The 23,509-nt window shown below is 41.2% G+C and overlaps 1 protein-coding gene across 1 annotated transcript in view; it reads left to right on the top strand.

The window, feature by feature from the left end:
- Positions 1 to 23,509, top strand: part of LOC134210913 (basement membrane proteoglycan) — a 654,698-nt gene that overhangs the window by 568,198 nt on the left and 62,991 nt on the right. Inside the window, exons 9-12 of the mRNA XM_062687352.1 lie at positions 8,610 to 8,793; positions 10,066 to 10,202; positions 20,550 to 20,627; positions 22,925 to 23,064. Of these exons, the coding sequence (XP_062543336.1) occupies positions 8,610 to 8,793; positions 10,066 to 10,202; positions 20,550 to 20,627; positions 22,925 to 23,064 (539 nt within the window). The remainder of the gene's footprint in view (positions 1 to 8,609; positions 8,794 to 10,065; positions 10,203 to 20,549; positions 20,628 to 22,924; positions 23,065 to 23,509) is intronic.

Raw genomic sequence — 23,509 nt, 5'->3', positions numbered from 1 at the left:
AAGTTTCTTCCTTAACGTTGACGTCTTACCCCCAGTTCCCCTAATCTCGGTAGTCCCTGTAAAAAGTGTATTCATTGTCCCTGCCATACAAGAGTCATGTTCATATAATGGGAGGCATATAAAAGCATTCAAATAATAACAGTTACTGGGGAATAGAGAGGCATCCAAATAAAACATGCTGTGGTCTCCATGTGCAGGTGATTCTAGATAAACAATATGTTGCAATAAATAGAATCTTCAAGGATCTATAAGTTGATATTCAAGGATACCTTTTATACCTGGAACTACCGGCTCGAACGATTGCTTCAATAAAATGATTTGAAATAGATTTATCACATTGTTTATATTCCCTCTGCCATCAATGAGATCCAAAGACAATCTAAATATTCCTCATTCCAGCTACAAAGCCGAGTGCATCAGTCTTTGCTGCACCACCACACTTTCTCAATCCTCACATTTGCATCGATCAAGATTGATACCTAATGAACCTAAATAATAGGTCGATTATAGTGTTTGATATAGTATTTGTCTCCTTCCTTCATCCCCGCCACTTGGAAATGTCGCCTTGGACAAAATAATTCTTCATGGCGCATATGTACAATGCAATCATAATCTCGGCAAATTGATACGTTGTGGGCGGACATCCGCGTAGTTGTCTGCTCTTTCCGGCTCTCTGATGGAGTTGTCTACTAAATTGCATACAGCTCTTTATGACCGCTCTCCGCTTGCTCAACTGCAGGACGATAAAATACGTACGTGCTCGAGCCAGCCAGCGAGACACCGGAATTCAGATCGGATTACAGATTGATGAGTAGCGGATCCGGCTCTGCAGGTCATTACGCACTCTTTGATGTATTGAGTGCTGTCCGAAGTGCATTCCTCGAAAACCGATGCACTCGGCCGGAATGTGCTCGAAATAATGAAGAGCTTTTATCCCACATTCGTTTGGCGAAGGCATGTTGCAGGCGGTTAGTCACTGCTGGTGTGACCGAACCGAACGCCGCCGCCGAGAGGTGAAATAATGTTTGATGATGATGGGGCTTAATTAGTTGCAAATAGGTTCTTTGGTAATTAATTAGGACAAAGGACGTTCGTAAATGGAGGGATAATTGGTCGCTATGACATACGATCGTGAGCGAACTTTAAATGCAGAGCGATGGACATGCGATACTATAAACCGAATTATGTGGTCTGAAATTACTTAATCATTGGATTACAAAATTCGCAGAAGTGTTGTAGTGTGTAAGTATTTGGAAAAGATGAAATCTCAATTTTGAAACATCGATGATTGTAGCCGTTATGTAGATCCTCTTTATAAAAGATATACAAAGCATCCAATCGCCATCACCATTATCTCGGTACCATCTATTGAAGTATCGCCATTGCATTGAAGTTTGCCTTCATCATCGTTGTCGAGATCAGCACCGGTGATGATACCTTCCAACCATCAGCGTTACGGCGTACTCTAATCTCATCGTTCGAAGTTAATTGAACTATTCGTGTAATCCGTAGAGCAAACATAATTAAAATCCCATTGTTTCCACACCGTGGTCGTCGTTCATTTTGGTGCATCGGAGTCGAGTCCCTTGGCACTAGACCAAGCCGCTGTGGATGGTGTCGATGAGTACCTGGGAGGAAGCTGGCCGATGATGGAATGGCTTTCTGTGGTTGGTACAACAGGGAAACGGTATGCGCATCGAAATAACTTGGGTGCCGACCTGAAACTATCACCGGCACCACCATCATAAAACAAATAGTATGTGTATGACTAGAAATATGTTATAATTATTGAGAAATGGGTCGTTATCACGAATCGATGCGTAAACAGATAGATCAGAACATTTTTTACCTGATAGCCATCTGATGCTTTTTAAACATATTATAAAATTAATCCACAGTTTTTTTTATATGATGGCATTTTCATGTCAATATTAATGGCACAGCAAATGCACGGCACGGCAAATGCTTGTACCATTGGTACTTCGCGTACCGTCAACTGGGGGGAAGATGATCATTGAGGTGAAGATGATCATTTGATGTGTCAGTCAAAAGTGCCAAATTTTTTTATGAAACGGTAGTCAAAAATATTCTCCGTTCAAGTAATGTTACCGCTAGGTAGAAATCCGAGTTTTTCGATTATAATCATGAAAATGTATTTTGTGGAAAGAAGAGAGAGATAGTCATAAATGACGCTATTTTCGTTTTAAATATGGACTTTTTAGACTTCTTCACGTAGTAAATTCAACATTCAAACAAAGTGTATTTTGACTACTAGGTCATAATGGTTTTAGTAGAGCTGTCTTGATCAACTTCACCCCAAACCAGATTATTCAAAAAATGTGTGATAATTTAATTTATTTGCATAAATGCGAACGCATTTCAGAAAACTAAAGTTGTTGATTATTGCAACGTATAGCAGTACATGTTTTGAAAATATTTGTTTCGATTTAAAATGTAAACACACATTGTTATTGCATGTTTTGTCTTAAAAATGATCATCTTCCCCCCATTTGACGGTACCTGAAGGAATAAAATAGACCCCTATCTCCTCGTGGCGCTGACTAGGATACGAGCAACTTTTGGGAAGATCGGGTAACCAACCCCGGTGGGAACTATGGTCGTATGCTGACAGGGAAGGGGGGATTTTCTCCTCTCCGGAGGTGATCGAGCGTCTGTCCTCCATGTAAGGAGCGGCTTACAACAGCGTCTGTTACCCATGTTAGGGGCGGCTGATCATCGTCCGAGTGCCAGGGTAGGACTCTAAACTAAACTGTGCGCATCATGCTGCATCGTGTCAGCATCGAGAAGGCAGCTCCTTTAATGTGATGTAGGTAGTGCAACCCTGATAAGGTAGCCTATCCAAGATTCTACAGCTACCAAGAAAGGCACAAGTAGAGTAAACGGATTGATTCAACGGCAACACACCCGGCAACGAATAAAGGAAAACGATTGGAGAGTCGGATCTTCGAACGTGAGAACTTTGAATGAACCCGCACGTGTTGATATCCTGGCTAGTGAGCTGCAGAAGGTCATCGTGAGTGTGGCAGCAATCCAGGAAAGGTGGCCCAGTACTGGAGAACGTGATTTCCGGGCGGTGGATCCCATAGCGAACACTTCATTCAAGTACCACATCTACTATAGCAGCGGTGACAGAGCAGAACGAGGAGTTGGATTCATGGTGATGGGGAAGCATATGAAGCGTGTTATCCGCTGGAAGTCGATAAGCAACCGCATTTGCGTGTTGAGAATGTAGGGCAAATTCTTCAACTATAGCCTGATCAGCGTCTATGCCGCAAAGAACGATAAGCCTGATGACGTGAAGGAAGAGTTTTATGAGAGCATTGATAAGACCTACGGAGAGTGCCCAACATACGATGTAAAGATTGTCGTTGGGGATGCAAAAGCGCAGATCAGAAGAGAAAGTTTCTTTCGCCCTGTCATTGGTACGGAAAGCCTTCATTCCGCTACCAATGTTAATGGTCTGCGACTTGTAACCATTGCTGCTGCTAGAGGGAAGGCAATCAGCAGTACCTACTTCACACGAAAGAATATCCGCAAACACACTTGGCAACATCCAAGTGGAGACATTTGCTCAAAGATAGACCACGTGCTGATCGACGGACGACATTTCTCGGATGTTAAAGATGTAAGGTCCTTCAGAGGTCCGAAAATTGACTCGGATCACTACAAAATTTCGGATGCGGCTTTCCAGCTTCACGAATTCAATATCCAACGCTTGTCAGTTAAAGGAGTTGCTGAACAGTACCACCAGAAGCTGGACGAGCGGATAGGAGGTGCACCGGATCTGGCGACGTCAACAGATTGTGAAATATCCACAAAGCTGTGACTACAAGAGCGCAGGGAGTGTTAGGCACTGCACAGCGACGCAAATGAAATGGTTGGTTTAATGAGGAGTCCCAGCGAGTGACGGACGAGAAAAATGTTGATAAGAGTCGAATGCTAGTGGCTCGTACCCGTTCCAACAGAGAGCGGTACAGTGTAGCAAGGGCAGAAGAGAAACGAATCCACTGCAGATAAAAAGGCAACACGAAAAGAGTGTGATAGCTGAAGCGCAGGAGAACATGGATAGAACCGATATGCGGACGTTTCACGCAACTGTCTATGGCGCGCGGCATAAGACTGCGCCAGTGTCCGCCATGTGCAATGACCGAGAGGGGAATTTGCTGACAGACGAGACTATGGTGGTGGAAGGAGCACTTTGAAGATTTGTTGAACGGTGAAAATGAAGGTGTATTAAGCAGCAGGATGGACATAGTCGGCGACGGTCAAGCTGAGGAACTACCAACGCTGGACGAGGTTAAGAAGGCTCCAAACGAGCTGAAAAACAGTAAAGCTGCTGGGAAGGACGAGATCCCGGTCGAACTTCTCAAATACGGAAGTGAGCAGCTGCATCAATCATACCACCACGTTATCCAGAAAATATGGGAGGATGAAGAACTCCCTTCCTTCCTGGTTGGATGGCCTCATATGCCCAATCTATAATAAAGGGCACATGCTAGAGTGTGCCAATTGAAAAAGGGATCACCATTCTGAAATCGGCGTACAAAAGACTGTCGCGTATACTGTTTAACAGACTGAGATCGCTTGAGGAGTACTCCGTTGGCGAATACCAGGCAGGTTTTCGTGTGGGCCAATCAACGACGGATAAATTCCGTAAGTACAACTTGTAGACTCACCATCTGTTCATTGATTTCAAAGCTGCGTACGATTCAGTGAAGAGATGTGAGCTGTGGCAGATAATGTCCGAACATGGTTTTCAGGCGAAACTGATCAAACTGATACGTGTAACGCTGCCCGAGCATCACACATGTTGTACATAGATCACAGTAGCTTATGTGTGACCTGATTTAGTCACAATTAGGTTTCTGTAACCAGTTTCATTAGACTTGTGCTGCTTGGGTGGATGGCTAGAAATCAAGTATTCGGATTGCAGACGAAGTGTCAACTTCGTTTGTGACCTTAGACGGATTGAAGCAGGGTGATGCACTTTCGAATTTATTGTTCAACATTACACTTGAAGGCGTTATTAGGAGATCTGGCGTGCAGAGGAACGCACTATCATCACACGGTCGCATATGCTCCTGGGCTTTGCGGACGACATCAACCTTATTGGAATCGATCGCAGAGCAGTAGTGGAGGCTTTTGTCCCACTGAAGAGGGAAACGGCAAGGATAGGCTTAACCATTAACTCTACCAAGACAAAGTACATGGTGGCAGGTAGAGATAGGTGAAGACCTAGTAGTGTTGGTGCAGAGGTAGTGCTTGATGGGGATGTGTTTGAAGTTGTTGAAGAATTTTTTTTTACCTTGGGTCGCTTGTGACATATGACAATGACGTTTCCCGTGAAGTGAAAAAACGTATTGCTGCTGCGAATAGGGCCTTTTACGGATTACGTAACCAGCTTAGGACCCGCAACATGCAGACGGCAACGAAATTCTTTTTCTCTATACAAAACTCTGATTCTACCAGTAGCCCTTTATGGACATGAAGCATGGCCATTTAAAGAGGCGGACCGGGGAGCTTTCGGGGTTTTCGAGCGAAAAGTACTGCGTACAATACTCGGAGGGAAACTAGAAAATGGTGTGTGGCGCAGACGCATGAGTCATGAGCTGTATCAAGTATACAAAAAAGAAAAAATATTGTGATTCGTATAAAATTCTTCAGTGGGCTGGTCACTTAGTTTGAATGTCGGAAGAAAGATTAGCGAAAACAATATTAATAAACAATATTATATATCAGTACTAACATTCGCCGCTTCCAGCAATCGAAAAAGTATCCTTCGTCTACGCACTTTTGTAACGTAGTGCAAAACTTTCGAATGATCGACTGTTTATTGTTATTTTAACTTAAAACGGCTACGCAGTCTTTAAGGATTAAAACAAGATTTATATTTGTCCAACGTTTCGACACGGGGTTGGTATCTTCATCAGGGGATCAGTTATTGTAAGACTAAACATTAGACAAGGAACAAACATAATATTTTTCCCCTGATGAAGACACCAACCCCGTGTCGAAACGTTGGACAAATATAAATCTTGTTTTAATCCTTAAAGACTGCGTAGCCGTTTTAAATTAAAAAAAAAAACAAAGTAGTGCAAAACATATCAGGATTAGCCTGGATCGCCTTTTTCAAGACCAAATTGGGGATTCTATCTAGTCCAGTAGCATGATTAGTATTTAGACTTTTTGCTGCCGAGACCAGTTCCCGAATAGTGACACGGGTTTTATCCGTACCCCCAGATCTAAGCGATCGACGAAGTAGACTGGCTGGCGAGCATTCTGTGAAATATCTTGGCTGTGCATATGCACTAGGGTGGTCCAATCGGTAGTACCGAAACCGGTAATACCGGTATTACCGGCCAATTTGAGTACCGAAAATACCGGTATTAGAGAGGGAAAATACCGGTATTTCCGGTATTTCGTATTTTGCTGTCAGTATGAAAAATCTCGAATAGTTTTCACCTACATATATCAGCTAAAGACTCACCGTGCAACAAACACTTACAAAAAATGAATGCGCACATGAATGAACCTTTGCACAAATAAACATCAGTGACGACGTTCGCACGCTACAGCAAGAATCGATCATCATCGTCATTAATCATACGTGTTGATTCATTCTCTTATGTAACTTTTAGACAGGGCAAGTAAATTGAACAAGTCGCTCGAGTTGAACGTCTAAACACCTTCATTCAACTCACTTGAATGAAAAGAAAGTTGAATAAGTTTAACTTTTGTCAAGTCAATTGAATTCAGTCGCTATTTGACGGGGCAACGGAATTGAACAACCGTTGCCCCGTCAAATAGCTTCAGCCATCTGTCAAATTGCTAATGACTTTTATCTACAATGGACATTGCTTACAACGTTGAGAATTTTCCTGCTACGTATAAAATGGTGATAAAGGTACGTGCCGTAGTAGTTTTGTTCCGGAGATCACCAGTGAAAAATGATTTGCTGTTCTGAAATTGGAAAACATCTTGTATTGGGGGCTGATACCAAGACACATTTTATCCATGCTCAAACGATTCTATGAGTTGAAGGGGCCCGTTAAAAACTCTCATCGATTTGAAGCTTCAATTCAAATTCAACTTCAGTGATGATGATGTTTTGGCGGTAGGTGAACCTCTCCTAGGTGGGCCCTTGAACCTGTTCAAGCCGATGTGGAACTACTCTGCCGTGAGTTCTGCATTATGAAGCCGACGTGAAGCTCCAATTTATGTTGGAGCAATTATCAAATCAAGCTACAGAAATTGCCGTCAACTTATTCGATGATCTGTACGCAGAAGATACCTCTATAGATGATTTTGTCTGGCTTATCGGCTAAAGAACAATTCGTAAAGAGACTTCAGCAGATCAAACCACTTGCGTAGCTGATGGCAACTACGTTGACGCCAGGATCCTTGCAAGCAATCTGTAAATAATTCTCCTACTATGAATCTAAAAGAATTGAGGGATGACACTGATTTTCGACGCTCTTGGAACCATTCGTTCAACTTCGGTTGAACCAGAGCAACATTGCCAACAAAATCTGCAGCCGGCAACATTACATTACCAACAAAATCCGATGTGAATCGGGAGATAAATCGCTCAGTATGTTATGTCTACTTAAGTTTCACTTCGCCTGGCTCAACAAGCAATGATTTTAACATTTGAAGCTTGTCAATAAATATTGTTTTTCACCCAAAAGTCCAAATTTCTGAAATTTTCACAAATACCGGTATTTTTCCGGTATTACCGGTATTGATTCCACCAAATACCGAATACCGGTATCAAAAATGGCCAATACCGACCACCCTGATATGCACAGCACATGTTACGAAATGGACAAATTGATATGAAATTTGCGAAAAGGAATCCACGTGTCTTGGAGGGACTCGAACCCTCAACCTGCTACTCTCTAGATAGGCGTGATAACCCCTACACAACACGACCACTTATAAGTCACGTTTGCGGAAAAACCATGAGAATCCGAGTACCAACCTACACCGAGGTTAGCTCTTTTCTGCAAATTGAATATCTTTCGGATGCTTGATTAGTCCAATCTTCACACATGCTTTACTGTTGTATATTCACAGTCAAGTGAGCCCACCTTGTTTATTATCAAGAACATTACAACCTAAACCCCCAACAACGAGCTGGGCTGCCATATCCTATCCATAAATCAAGTTTCAACCGATGTCGTTTGCCATTGACCAGTAACCAAAATCATGATCTAACTGCTTTCAATCCTAATGCGCCTGTTGGCACACGTGTTGGGCTTGTGTGCTTTGAGCGAAGGTCCATTAAAAAAACTAAGAGATACCACAAGCTTTGCAGAAGTCCAGTAATGAAAAGCGTTTAGAAACGCTGATGTAGGTACATAATTCTAACAACCGTTGGACATTGAATGAATTCAGTTGTAAAACTGAAACGGTGCCACCCTAGTGAGGTGACCATTCTGCTTTGCCTTACAGTTCTTTCATAATTTTACGCATCAAAAACGATTAAAACTTTCCCATGTATGTCTTACCAGTGCAGATAGTAGTGACTTGCTATTTCCATCATGTGTATCAACTTTTCCATTTAACGATGCAACCTTCTTTTACAGGGACTCTTCTCTCGGATCACTTTCCGGGAGCCGGTATTTCTCGGAGGATTTGGCAACATCACCGGCCTGGATAAGAAGCTTCCCGTCAGCAATGGCTTTACCGGCTGCATACGAAAGTTTGTCGCCAACGAGCACGACTACAACTTCCAACCGCTCGGTGACGTTTCCCGGGGTTTTGATATCCGTAAGTATGCATTAATATTTGTGGTGCGGGTCATTTGTTAGGGTTTCTTGTTTCAAAAGTTTCTTCCTTTGAAGTGTGTTCGTTCATGTTCTCTGGGAACATATCGGGTTTATTATTCAGTGCAGTGACATGTATAATATAAGTGCAATTTTCATTTCATTCTGTACTTTACAAAATTGTACATACATACATACACACTGGAAGCATGTGAAGGCGCGCGGTATATTGCAGGTTAATGTCATTAGAGAGTTTTGCGTCGCACAATTATTAGACGTACCATCCAATTGTGTTTCACACTTTCATGTATGTTTTTATAGTTCTTTTTCCATTACTTCATTTGAGATCTAGTTTTGTACATCATCAATCTCATCCACGAATAATATTAGCTTTTTACCTTCGATGGCATTACGGGGTCTCGTCACCTAATGCTTTTTTGTTTATTTTGTGAAAAAAACGAGAAAAATCACATAAGTGGAGCAAAACTTGTAGTCTTAGGTTATGAGTTGAAAATTTTGTTTGAAAATGCAATGCAAAATTTATTGAATAGCCACATTTTACGCATTTTCAAGAATATTTAGTCTTTTAGCAAATTTTGTCCTGGCATTGACAAAAGCATTTCATTCCACCCAATTTCAAACGATCCATAAAAATACGCCACCTACCGCGGTTCAATAAGTAGCTGAGATGGCAAAACGTTCCAGATGAACAACTTTAAGCTCGCTTCGCAAACTCAAACTGATATCAGCGGCAAAACTTTGAAACGAGAAATAGAGCAGATTTCACATTTTTTCTCCTCACAACACCCAACATCTGCCATGGACGACGTCAGGCAGCAATTCCACAGCGCAATACCAGAGCGTTCATTACAGTAGCGAAAAAAAAACAATTAAACGAAATCGTGCATCTTCCTTCCATGGTTCATTCTGTTACAATTTAATTAAACGATAATTAATTTTAAACTTTTATCTCTCGCATCGTTTTCCCCGCGCGTGCTGCTGTCGTCGTCGTCAGTTGCATGTTCCATAATTCATATCATTCTATGCATTTCTCTTTCCATTCCCACCATGGCTGAACCACCCACGTGTCATGCCCTACTGTGTGCAACTGTCAACCGACCGAATCATTCGCCACAATGGAACAAACGCCGCCCTATAATTTGGGATCCTCTGACTGAACTACGAACTGATTGTTTGTGGCTGTGAATTTGTGTATTCCGGTACGGGGGCAACAACATCAACCAAAAAAATCGCAATCACAACATCCATCCAACAGAGGAATGTGTCACCGATCGGTGCAGCCGGTATCCCTGTCAGCATGGGGGAAAGTGTCTACCCTCGGATGATGGTGCAATCTGTCTCTGTCCGCTGGGATTTGGCGGTGATTTATGCGAGATGAGACTGGATCTGCAGGTACGTTAGTTCATTGTTTTGCAGATTAAAATTTTTCAATCAGTTCATGGGTTTCTAGGGATGTGTTGTTAAACATACTGCCGCTAACCGCAAGTCGAGCACATTTGTATATGGAGGTCCACATACAGATGTGCTCGACTAGCGGTTAGCGGCAGCATAGGTGTAATGCATTAAATTATCGAAAAATTTGTCTAACAAAAAAAAAACAAAATATGATTTACGCAAGAACTCTGAAGAATTTATATTTCCGTTTTAAAAAGTCTGTAACATATGCTGTAATTGCACGTGTTTGTTAACGATAATATCGAAATTCGCACAGCCCTAATTCAGACTACGCCATTTATTATATGATAATTACCGTTTCACAATTATGGGACTTTATGCCATTTTCAACATCATAACCCATACATTTGGGCTGTGAAATGTAGGGTTGTCAATTTTCAGCATCTTGCTTGAGCCGACGTGTTTGTATCGGCTGCACTCCGATTCAATTTTGTTGGAGTCTACATTATTCACTGCCAAGTTCTTCGTCGGCATGACATCTCCCCAATAGTAAACTAGGGCCTCGCAACTTAGTTTTTTTAACCTTCCACAGTTATTATCTACAAGGCTTCTAAGCTGTCATTATTTTTACATTTTTGCCTTGGGCTTTGTACACAAATAACGCAGCGCAAAAATCGGAATTTGGAATCCCCTCCCCCTTCATGTAACAACAAGTAACGCGTGACCAGACTCCCCCTTTAATTACGCAACGGTCACCGACACAACCTTTCCCTCCGTGTTAACCTTATTACAAGAAAAACCGTTATTGTTGTTATTTATGTTTTATGCTTTTATGCTCATTTGTATTAAAGCAAAACCTTGTATTAATACAAATTGCGTTTCCGATTTTAATTTTTTAAAATTTGGTTGTTTTGTTACGCAACGATTAATAAACTCCCCCTCCCCAATGTGCCACATTAAGTAATTATTGCTAATGATCAAGGATGTTATCGATCATTTAGTAATCTGCCTTCGATCGTTTAGTAGTTTGTCAATAACTCATTCCAGAGGTCTAATTTCAAAATGTATTGTATGGTGGACTTTTAGTGCGAAGGTTTTTCTACAACTATCCTTAACAAGTCGATGTTCGAATTCCACTATTAAAGGAATTACGGTGCTAGTTGCTATACTTATACTTAATGATAACAAAATATGCAATAATTTAGTCTAAGTTACTGCTACTAGCGCTATAGCTCCGTTATTAGTGAAATTCAAACAACGAACTGTTAGGTAGAGCTGTAGATAAACCTTGGCACTACAAGTCCACCATACAACACATTTTGAAATTTGGCTTCTGGAATGAGTTATTGATAAACTACTAAATGATCGAAGGCAAATTACTAAATGATCGATAACATCCTTGCTAATGATTCGTGCCCTCCTTGGCCGTGCGGTAAGATGCGCGGCTACAAAGCAAGACCATGCTGAGGGTGGCTGGGTTCGATTCCCAGCCTCATGAAATACGAATGCAGAAATGGTAGCTTGGCTTAGAAAACTCGCAGTTAATAACTGTGGAAGTGCTTAAGTGAACACTAAGCTGCAAGACGGCAATGTCCCAGTGGTGGATGTAATGTCAATGAAGAGAAAGAAGAAGATGAAGAAGAAGTGATTCGTGTACAAAGCCTTTCTCGTATACAAAGTATGCGTAAAGGCTATATGTTCGCTTCAAAAACAAACTGTTTATAGAAGGCCCAGAGACCTATAGAGTTTGTACTGATCGACTCAGTTCGACGAATTGAGGTGATGTCTGTGTGTGTCTTGTGCATGTCTGTGCGCAAAAAAACACACCCATTTTTTCATTTTTTGGGCAGTTTAATTTGGTCTAGCGATAAGTTGCAACCGACGGAGCCCGAGCAACACACTTGTTACAGGGGAGCTTTTTTGACTCATGTGCAACCAAAATGAGTCACATAAGAGTTGCTGCAGCAAAATCTGTCAGAATTGTTCTACTAGGGAGAATGCTGTCCCATTGTTTTCCATTGAAAATCGTCCCGTTCGGACTATGGAATGTGATGACCAAAATCCATGTTTTTATACGCAAAACTCGTACAAAAACTCACTCATTTCTCGGGCACTTAACCTTAACTGATGTGTATAAACAAATGTGAAAAATAACCTATTTTCAAACGAAAAATTTGCCAAGGAGATCCAGAAATTGAGAGCCAGATGAAACTAGATGGTGATAACCGTGAATAAAATATAAAGATCGATCAAAAGATACACGAAAATCAAACTTTTTGCTCCTATGCTTTCCCGGTGACTGTATTCCAACAAGTAACTAGGCTCAGGTTCCCCTTAAATCAAATTTCCATGCATATGTTAGCACACTTGTTAAATCATTTAATTAACAGATGTGATAGTATACACACAAAACGTTTATTCACACCACAAGAAGTTGATGAACCAATACACCATGCGTCTCCATGTTAGCAGGATCATAGATCATACATATATACATGTTAGGGAAGGGTATTTTGGCCAAAACCCATTCGGCCGAAAGCCATTTGGCCGAATACAACTAGGCCGAGCACACCATTAGGCCGAAACCCATCTGTCATTTGGCCGAACGGGTCATTTGGCCGAAAGGGTCATTTAACCGGAAGAATCGTTTGGCCTAAAGGGTCATTTGGCCGGAAAGGTCATTAGGCCGAAAGGGTCATTTGGCCGAAAAGGTCGTTTTGCCGAAAGGGTCATTTGTCTCTCTACTCACAACTCACTTCGTGCTCCTTATTTCTTACAGTGAGAAGTGAGGCGTATCACTCTTCATTTTTCTCTTCTCACTGTAAAAAGTGAGAAGCGCGCACTTTCAGCTTCTCATTTTTTCAGTGAGAAATGAGTAATGCCATGTGGGTAGTGAGACGTCTCGTCTTTTGACAGTGAGAAGAGAAAAATGAAGAGTAGAATGATGTAAAAAACGAGAAGCGCAATGTGAGTAGTGAGACTTCGGCCTAATGAAGCTTACGGCCTAATGACCCTTTTGGCCAAGTGCCCCTTCCGGCCAAATGACCTCTTTAGCCAAACGACCCTTTCGGCCAAATGACTTTTTCGGCCAAACTAAAGACACTATAAACAAAGACGGGAAATGTTCCAATTGGAATTCAAAATTTACTGTCAGTATCATTCCAATCGAGCAAGAGACCTGTCATTCCAAAATATCGCGTTGCAACACTTGGCAAGGGTTCATTTGAACCAGCACGAATAAATATGTTTATATTATTATTTGAATATTCTTTGATGGATTTAGGCAGGGATTGAATCCTAAAGAGAAAGAGCAAGTCTCTCACTTATCATCTCTGTGTACATATAGGATATGTAGCATACCGCGAGAAACTTTTTTCGCAAGCTGTCATGATAGAGGAATGATTCGGGATGTTATACCCCATGATAAATTTATTTTAGAAAGCTCCAAATGTGGGGAGCACTGGCTCTGATGATGCATTTCAACTTGTTCTACACAGCTGTGCAGTAACCAACACGAAAGGAGCGAAAATAAAGCAAAAATCACCATTTTTCTGTGGGGGCTGGCTATCCCATTCTGTTTTTTCGCAATTGTTATGATTCGGAACAGTTTTTGCCTCTCTTTTATCGTTGTTCGTTATCTGTTGAGAGCGATTTCTGCAAACCCTGGATTTAGGTAAAAAAGTGTTCGTATGTGGTTGAAAATCAATTACAGTCAAACCTCCATGAGTCGATATTGAAGGGACCATCGACTTATGGAAATATCGAGATGAGGAATAGCAAATCTTTGGAAAGCCGTTTGAAGGGACCATCACAGTAACCCAGAAAATATTTTTTAATATGGCATAATTTGCTTCCTTGAGTCGATATCGAGTCATAGAACATCGACTCATGGAGGTTTGACTGTATTATTATTATTTATTCAGACTAAGGACGAAGTGGCCTGTGCGATATTTAAGAGTCTACTACATTCGGCTCGTTCCATGGCTACACGTCGCCAATCACGCAGTCTACGGAGGGTCCGCAAGTCATCTTCCACCTGATCGATCCACCTTGCCCGCTGCGCACCTCGCCTTCTTGTGCCCGTCGGATCGTTGTCGAGAACCATTTTCACCGGGTTACTGTCCGACATTCTGGCTACGTGCCCGGCCCATCGCAGTCGTCGAAAATCAATTAAGCATGTTTATAGTGAATTGTGGCTTTTTATTGGGTGGTTGAACACGATACAAATCAAATATAATTGAATTATGAAATTCGTATAGACCAATGTGGAAAGTATGTCCGGCATCAGTAGTGTTGCGCACGCAGAGTTGCCTGGTGATTTATTTGTTCAGGGATCAGACTTCCCGTCTTTGTATATAGTGTCTTTAGGCCAAACGACCCTTTCGGTCAAAGGACCCTCCCGGCGAAATGACCCTTTCGGCCAAATGACTCTTTCTGTCAAATGGCCTAATGACCCTCACGGCCAAATGACCAAATAACTAATATTCTGGCGAATATAAAACATCCAAATCACTTTAACAAAAATGTCAAGGGAAATTCACAAATGGCGAACCTCCTGCTGTGACCAAATAATCTCAGAATTTCCCCGTCATCTAGCTGGCGACAGTCATCAATCAATTTCTGAGGTCGTAAACTACATTGCTGCCTCGCAAGTTTACGTTTGTCACTTGACAGTTTACGTTTGTCACTTTTTATTTCATATTCTAGCAGTTAGAATTGGGAAGTAAAGAGTGAGAAATATGGAATAAGTATCATGAAGGAATTAATATGTAAGAAATAGCGTGTCGGTTGTTTAAAAAATACTTTCCATGACTCACACTTTTGACTTTTTGCGTCTCATTGTGTGAAGGGAGAAGCAATAAGAAGTTAAAGGTGATTCGTGTGGAGTAGTGAGTGGAAGATAAAACACCAAACTTCACCACTAACTTCTTACTTAACAATTTAAAAGTCTCACTGTGTGCAGTGGAAAGTAAGAAACGAGAGATAAGATGGAGGAGTTAGGTTTAAGTAGTAGAGATTGTTCACTTCTTAATTTCACATGTCTCCCTTTACACTTCTCACTTTATACAGCGCGAAGTTAGACGAAAGATGTTAGATGTGAAAAGTGATAAAAGAGAAGTAAGGAGTGAAATCAGATCGCCTCACTATGAGTAGCGAAAAGTCATAAGTAAGAAACAAGAAACAAGTAGTGAAGTGTGTTATCTCATTTTTATTTTCTTCTTCGTGCTTTTCACTTCAAACTTCTTACTTTTCACTGCATACTGATAAAATGAAAAGTGAGAAATTAGAAGTGAGAAGGGAGAAGTATGAGGTGATGAGTGAGAAGGGGTGAGAAATAAAACATGAGACATCACTCCTAATTACTTATTTCTTATTATCTAGTGCGCTCTTTTAGATGTTCATTTCTCACATTTCACTTCTCACTGTCAAAAGTTTAGTATGTTTTCCTTTTTATTAGAATAATTTTTAATTTGTAGTTCAGGACAAGCCCCTTAGAATCGAAAACCAAATTCACTCGCGTTTTCAAGGACACACCACTCAATACGGTGAAATTGGTTGAAATGGCTTAAGCGCCACTCCCTGAGGAGACCATTAACCTGATCGAAGGTTGCCCGACCTAGTGAGACCCTTCAGAAGAGGGTAAGATTTTTCCCAAAGAGATTGGGCGGGAGACAAGTGGGCTGTTCAGGGAAAATTGGATGCCTTTAGACCGTGAGGTCTAGTAAATAGAGAAATTGGTGTGAACAGAGGTGATTTCTGCTGGCGACAAAGCGATATACGCGGTTGTTATCATCATTGGAAGACTTAAAACCAATACACTCCGAACATGCCACGTTCGAATGGAGAGAATCCTTGGTTGGAGTAAGGGCCAACCTCCCCAGAAAATAACCAAAAAAAAACGGTATTCACCCTCTTTCAGAACTATAAATAAGCCAACTACCTCGCTGATGCGTATGGAAGGAACGGTAGGGCTATCAGCTTGTCCACGCTAGCGGATTGGCTAAGGCTAGGGGCTCTCATTCGCCATGCGCATGGGGAAAAATAATGGAACATGCATGTTACTCACTCTGTTCGTTACTTGGAGGCGTCAACGGTTCTCCACTACTGCTGCTTTGGCGCCACGCGTGTCAGGCGCGGTCTCTCCCACGGACTCCGAAAATGTTCACGCGTCGTTCATTGATGTCGCCGTTGTCGATGACGCCTCCGGTGCGAAATTATGGACTGCTCGACGGGGTACAGCCGTCGGTGGTGTCGAGCTACGGTGTGCGCCTCCCGATCCATAGGTCGCCGGTTCGGCCGGGGGAAAACTTTTTATACGTGACCGTGTCACGCTCTGCACGCCGTCACTCACGAAAAATGATGAAGAAACTTGATTACCGGTTCGTAACCGGTCCGGTTGTTGCCGCCCTGCCAAGGGCGCGGGAAAAAACGTGCGCTGCCCTCTCCGGTCCACGTGTACCACCGGGACGTCCTTCGTAGCAGGTAAACGGGGTCAAAAGCAGTCTCCAACTGTGTGGGTGGTGTGTCGGGCCTTGCAACTTGCCACAATCGCTTTATCCGCAAGTCTACACTACCACCTAACCGCCAGAATGCACTAATCACTTGATTACGGTTTGACTAACTTCAAGAACACACCACGACGCGATTTAGAAAATCCGGACTGCTCTTGCCTCTTCCGTAGACCAGAACGAAGTGAACGAGCTAAGTCCTTGGATCCTCAGATCAAAGCGCGAGATTCTATGATCGTCGCCGGAAATTACGCGAATCGCGAAGGTCAAAAATCGCCTCTACCCACACCAACATCCATATTCGGCGGGTAAAGAGTAAATACCTCCCTTTTCCCGAGCTTCCAAGTGAAAACGATCAATCTACTTGTCTCCCACCCGAAGTTTGTAAATGATTCCGGGGGTCAACGAATCTTGAAAGCGATCCGGATAGGTCATTGGCCAGGCCTTGCCACATGGTCGCTGAGATATTCGTTTGAACGACGGATATTTTGCGCCATACATTTGAGTGGGTACTCATTCAGTGCAGAGATTTACTGAGTCCAAAACTGAACTTTATCGGTATGCACTCAAAGTGAGCGTTTGAATTCAAGGGGTAGTTCAATGGGCAAATTCATCGTTACTGTGCTACTTTGTACAATTCTATTTAAAATTCAAAACATAAATCATGGTACTGTTACAACGGAAGCAACACACTACTGTCATTTTTATTATTTCACGCATACTGCTGCGCAGCAAATTAGAATAATAAAAATGACAGTTGTGCGGCTTCAATGTATGGCATTGCATGGGTCGATTCGTATGCAGGTGGGTGGCACGACGCCACGTTTTTGCAGCCAACATATCCGTGTAAAATTCCTGATAGTATGTGTTTGGTTTACAAACATCACATTTGATTCTCATTAGGATACAGAACTGTCAGTGGGATACAGTCGCGCAATGTTGGCTGCAAACCAAACCTATTGTGTGAGATAGGGATGCCACCGGGCTGTTCGTATGTGTTATTAATTTCGGTGCTCAGATTGATTCAGATTGGTTTCCCCGTGTCAACCTTTATTTCACTACTCATACCATTTCGGTAGATTTGTATATAGGAATTATATCAGAAACAAAAATCATTGCCCCTTTTGCGCATAATCATGCCCTTCAATCTGCACGTAAATGTAATGATAGAGTATTTTATAACTTGAGCAACTCTAAGCAAACTAAGATACTTATTTATGATAGAGTGCATTATCCAGACAGAACGAAAACTGATTTGCGACCGTGAGTAGGTGCACGCATCGAAGAAAATAAATAATTTGTTACATTCTTTCACTGAATCAGTAAGTCGTATTATATTTCTGTAGATTGTTTGTGTAATAAACATATTTTTAAAGCTTTGTAACTGATCTTAGGCATAAATATGTCTCTGACAGTGTCTGTTGAAAGAGTCGGATCTATCGGCACCTTCCTTCTACTGAAACAGTTCCAAAAAACAGCTAATTCTATATTTTGGCTTTTTTTAAAAACATGTGGGGGACAAAATTAATCTTGGCTTCAAATCATGATTTTAGGGATGTTGGCCACCCCGAGGTCACTTCAGAGGCCTTTCAGAAAGCCTCGAAAGGCATCATAAACAACCATTAAAAAATAAACTATCTGAAATATGGGTATCAAAATTCAACTTTAAAAAACAAGGTTTCACATGTCAAATCCGATGCTTTTGGGAGGAGCCTTCGATGGCATCAAATTCGACCATATTCAAGAAATCATAAACTAAAGGGTGCATCACAAATTTATCTGATATCACTCTAGGATAGGATGTGACAACTCAATTGAGACTGCCTTGTTGTTTTGGTTGCTCTGACGAGGTGGTCGCCAGTGCAGCCAAAGTAATTTGGTACAAAATCTTCCAAATATCATGTATCAGAACTTGATGTTTTTCTTCTCGTTTCATCCATTATTCATGTAAGAGAAGCGAAAGATTAACAGAGAGAAGTTTTCGCTACTGAAAAAATGAATTTGAGATCGAAAATGACGGAAAGGTGAATGATAATGTTAAAAATCAATAGTTTTAAACCTTTACAGCCCTTGAGAATAATTTATTTTGCGTTTGCATTTCAATATAAATTTATTTTTCATCAAAAAACTGGAACTCAAACATTTACGAAATTTTGCTTAATATTAACTTTACAAACCTGCAACACGCCAAACTAACAACATGCTGCCCTACGAAAAACGCGCCGCCACCAATCGAAGTAATCGATTGTTATTTTCAACCAATCAGCAACCGGTACGATTGTGACAGCAAATCGGTACGATTTTTACTGACTGCTTGGCACATCCTATCCTAGATATCACTTAGGTCAATACCGTGAGGCATCGAAATCCGTACACTTAAGCACTTCAGTATATGTAAAAGTCTTTAAAAAATACAAACCGAACGCAAATAAAACGTTCGTCGTTAGTACTGGCTCACAAGGGACTCTATTTTTGGAGTGTTCCACTTTTACGCATTAAAGGATACGAAAAACATATTAAAATAATGACCAAAGTCAACACCTCCTGAATCAAAATCCGTCCACCGTGGACGGATTACGAATCAAAGGATCATAATCCGTATAGCTTATTTTTGACTAAATATTTAAATTGCAGTCGATAGATTGACTCTGCTACCACTATACATAGTTCAATATGCACCTTGAAAAGCGATCCCTATGATTTATTCCCCACTGATTTTGCTTTATTTATTGTTATTCACAGATTGAATACAGTCACTTTTGGAAGAATTCTAGTCAGCACGCGAACGGCACCAAAAGCTACGAGTTTTATGTATGGTGGTTTGTTTTAGATTTTTGTTGTTTCAATTTCAAAGCCTACTCTCCATTTTAATGGCCAAAAAGCTTACTGTCAAGAATATGAAGAGGACCAGAAAAATTATTTATAAATTAATTACATTGAACCCACTATAATTTACCGATTTCTATTGAGGTGGACGGATTTCGGTTCCACACGGTATAGGTTATTGATCTTTTTGCTTCTGATTCTTTGTTGGAATAGTTGGAGCTCAAGCTCATACGATCATTAAGCACTACTGATTCACAGCTGATAACAAACGGGGATTTTAAAACTGTTCCATTGAAGGATCATAAACGCAATTTAACGGATTTTATTACAAGATTTTTGGCAGAAAATGATAAAACTCATGATCAAGTTCAGATCGACAAGTGGTGTAAAAATAAATGGAATCAACGTGTACTCGTCATGCTTGATGGTATCGAAAGAAAATTCAGACAGGTAGAAAATTTGAGATTACTGAGATATGCAGCGCAAACGAATCGGAGAACTTCTACCGGAACTGAACCGAATATAAGGCCGGATTTGGTAGATTTGATGGCGAGTTTAAATCGGCTTATATCTGCTGACTAACGGCAGACTATGTTCCGTTTGATGAAGTCCAATCGAACGATCAAACATTTTTGTCTATGATTGGAAGCGAGGGCGAACCTTTTTTTTTTGCTTCGATAGTTCGTACACTAAACGCACGTCAATATACTATCGAGGTATGTCTGTATTCAGTAGAAAAGATTCTTTATGATTCTTTACATGCTACGTACACGATAGGTTATTTCACCCTCAAAATCCACCTAACTTGTGGCGGTTAAATAGTTGAATTCTTTAGTGAACACAACTTTTTCATATTCACAAAAATACGAGACAACGATCATTATAATTATCATGTTAGTTTTGGTCACCCGGAAATTATCATTCAATTAACCATGTGTTTGGAGGATATCTTTATTAAAGAAAATGTTTGAAATGTTGTATTCCTAACCCCTATTCGTTTTATTTGCAGGTACCTTCATTTAATGGATCATCTTATCTGCGGTTTGCGCCACTAGGGGATAGTTGCATCATTTGGTTTGAACTTAAGGTAAGTTTTCTTCTGGATGTACCGAAATCTGTTAAATGGCCTAATAGAGTTAAATTTTAAATAAGCTTATTATAAAAAAATCTTGAAGTAAAATACAATGCCTTAACTAACAGATGAAACCAATCCCATTAGCTTTCGTACAATTTAATTTAGCTATCAGTCTACTTTATTGAACTTCCAACAAACGATTTATGAACTACACCCTTTTCAATCTCATAAATAATCTGAGGCATATAAATCTCGAATAACAACTCCCGTGTGCGAAAGTTTATGCGGCAACTGGTGGCAACATGCACACTCGGCCAAGTACGCAAATTTCATCAATTACATTTGATAATCAGTCTACATATTCAGCAACACATTTTAACTCTTCCACCCATTATTGCATTGATCTGGGGGTGGCAAGGGTAACATGGGTATAAAAGCGTCGCAATATCATCGGCCCAAACACACATAATTATTCCGCCCTCGGATCCTGACTGCAAACATTATTTAGCGTGCGAAATGGCCCTCATCTGCGCCGATTCGGTTTTGCGTAAAAAGAGCACCTCTAAATACGCAGCTAAAATGATAATTAGATCGGCACCGATGAACCGATACATGATTCATAATTGCATAAATTAATTTGCCGCACATTAATATTCCCGGCTCGTCTTCGAGTGTTGGCGCCGGCAGAACGAAAGCTCGTGAGCATTGTGCCCTGCCACCGAAGTGTCCCACACGTAGGTTGTTTGCGACGTGCGCTCGCTCTCCACATAATATTGATATTTGATTCTGTGGATGAGGACGATTGACTTCCTGTGAACGCTCCGGATTGCTACAAGTAGATTAGAACGCCGCGCCGCCCGCCCTGGGTGGATTGCGAGAGTTATGAGACTAGGTATGCGTGCGTGCGGCGGGATGAATCGAATTGAACGAGATAGTCTAATTACGTGGCATCCATGTAGTGACGAACAATATTACGTTACGAATCGATTTTGGTTGTGGTGAGTCAATAATATCGTTTGTGCAGCTAATCACAAATAGCTTGCAATCGAATGACTGGAATAGATTGATAATTGTAATGATTGCAATTCGATGGTATGAATGTTTATCCATTCAGAGAACAGTTTCAGGTTGAAAATAATTCAAGCATGTATTGCATCCTTTTCCAAGATAATTTTCCCAAGGTTTCTTTCCTACTTTTCATTGTGTTTCTTGTTGGTTTTCACTGTGATATCGTGGATGTTTTTTTTCTGTTTACCTCAAAAGTTATAATCCATTAGATTAAACGTTATTTGCAAATAACTCACAAGAGACAACTAAAGACCTCAATATTAAAATTCAAGCAATCAGCAGGGGGCTCCAATTGTTTACCTGATATACCATTTACTATTGCTTCTTCCTATCTATCACATTGGCAGCTCGTTAACCAAGACGAACCCCTCTCCTACAAACCTAGCCCAAAAGTTCAGATAAATTTCGGCATGAACCTCGTGGCAAATGCAGAGGTATATTCGGCTTGCAATGAGCGAGTGATTGCACCATCATTTTCTCATCCTTCCCTACATTGACTTGCATTCTGACGTGGCAGGCGCCAGTGTGACCTAACAAATGAGATCACCAGTACATTAAAGATGTGTGCTAGGCCCAAGCAAAACATCTGTTGGACATCTGTGCAAGAACAGCTGATCTGGTCATAATGGAGTAGGAACTACGGACAGTCAATCAAGATCAAGCTCAAGCTAACAGCAATATATTCTGAACTAACAATTCGTTCATTTTATTATTGGTTGTAAGGACGTGGACAGTGCCACAATGGAACTTGTTAAAATGGGTCTCTACGGAGTACCAACTACGACATGTAGAGTTGGTCAAGCTTACCTTAGCATTGGCTTCTTGTGTATATTGTACTAGCTGAGTCTAAAGAATTATTAAACTAGCTTGCTTTCAAATTGTTTTTGGTGTGAAATGATTGCCTTTTGATAAAACTTTGATGTACGACAAATGCAATAGAACAAATAATCAATTTATGCTAATCTCACATATCGCACATACTAACGAAAATATCGTTCTCTTTTATCTTTCCATGCACCAAAAAACATCGTGTACCATCGCTAATTAATTACCTTCACTCAAACAAAATCGCGCCATCGATTCTCGCGCCAAACCAAATCGCCACAAATGACCGGGATCACTGGAAACCATGGTCAAAATCGGGAACAATCCGAACAAAATAATGCTATCCTTGACGCTTCCGTGCCAATCATCGTATGCAACATCAAACAACAAATAAACCCTTTTCGGCACTGGCACAGATTATCATCAAACCCTTGCTGGAGGACGGGCTGCTGCTCTACAGTGGCCATCACGAGTACGGGGACTACATCTCTCTCTGCCTGAACATGGGCTACGTGGAGTTTACTTTCGATCTTGGAAGCGGCCCAGCCACGGTGAGGTACGTATCATTTCCAGTCGTGTCCGTGATTATGAGGGGAAACGTGCATGTTTTAATTTAGCAGCTTTGGAGCGAGTTTCGAGCGCTCTTGTTTTGGTCTGGGGGGAAAACGCCGGAGCCAGAGCTACACACTTTTCGACGCGACAGACGACGAAAGCCGGTCGAAAGCCTACCGAGGCTTATTCATAATGATGTTCAAACAAAAACATTCACCCAACTCTTCGTATCGTATGGCATAATTAAAACCATGCGGAAAGATAACGACGTCAGATATTAGAAACAGTAAATTGTAGGAGGGCGGGTTTAAAATCATGGGACATTTTCATTGATTTTTTTTTTAGCGAAATCACTTTACTATTGATGTTGATGATGATGATGACGATGAGGGTCCGAAAAGAGAATTTTTATTTTGCAAAATTTGTCATTAAAAAAGATGCGAGGCAAC

The sequence above is a fragment of the Armigeres subalbatus genome, chromosome 2 (genome assembly GCF_024139115.2).
Source record: "Armigeres subalbatus isolate Guangzhou_Male chromosome 2, GZ_Asu_2, whole genome shotgun sequence".
NCBI classification, from domain to species: domain Eukaryota; kingdom Metazoa; phylum Arthropoda; class Insecta; order Diptera; family Culicidae; genus Armigeres; species Armigeres subalbatus.
Note: the sequence above shows the minus strand (reverse complement) of the source record. Positions and strands in the feature narration are given on the sequence as shown.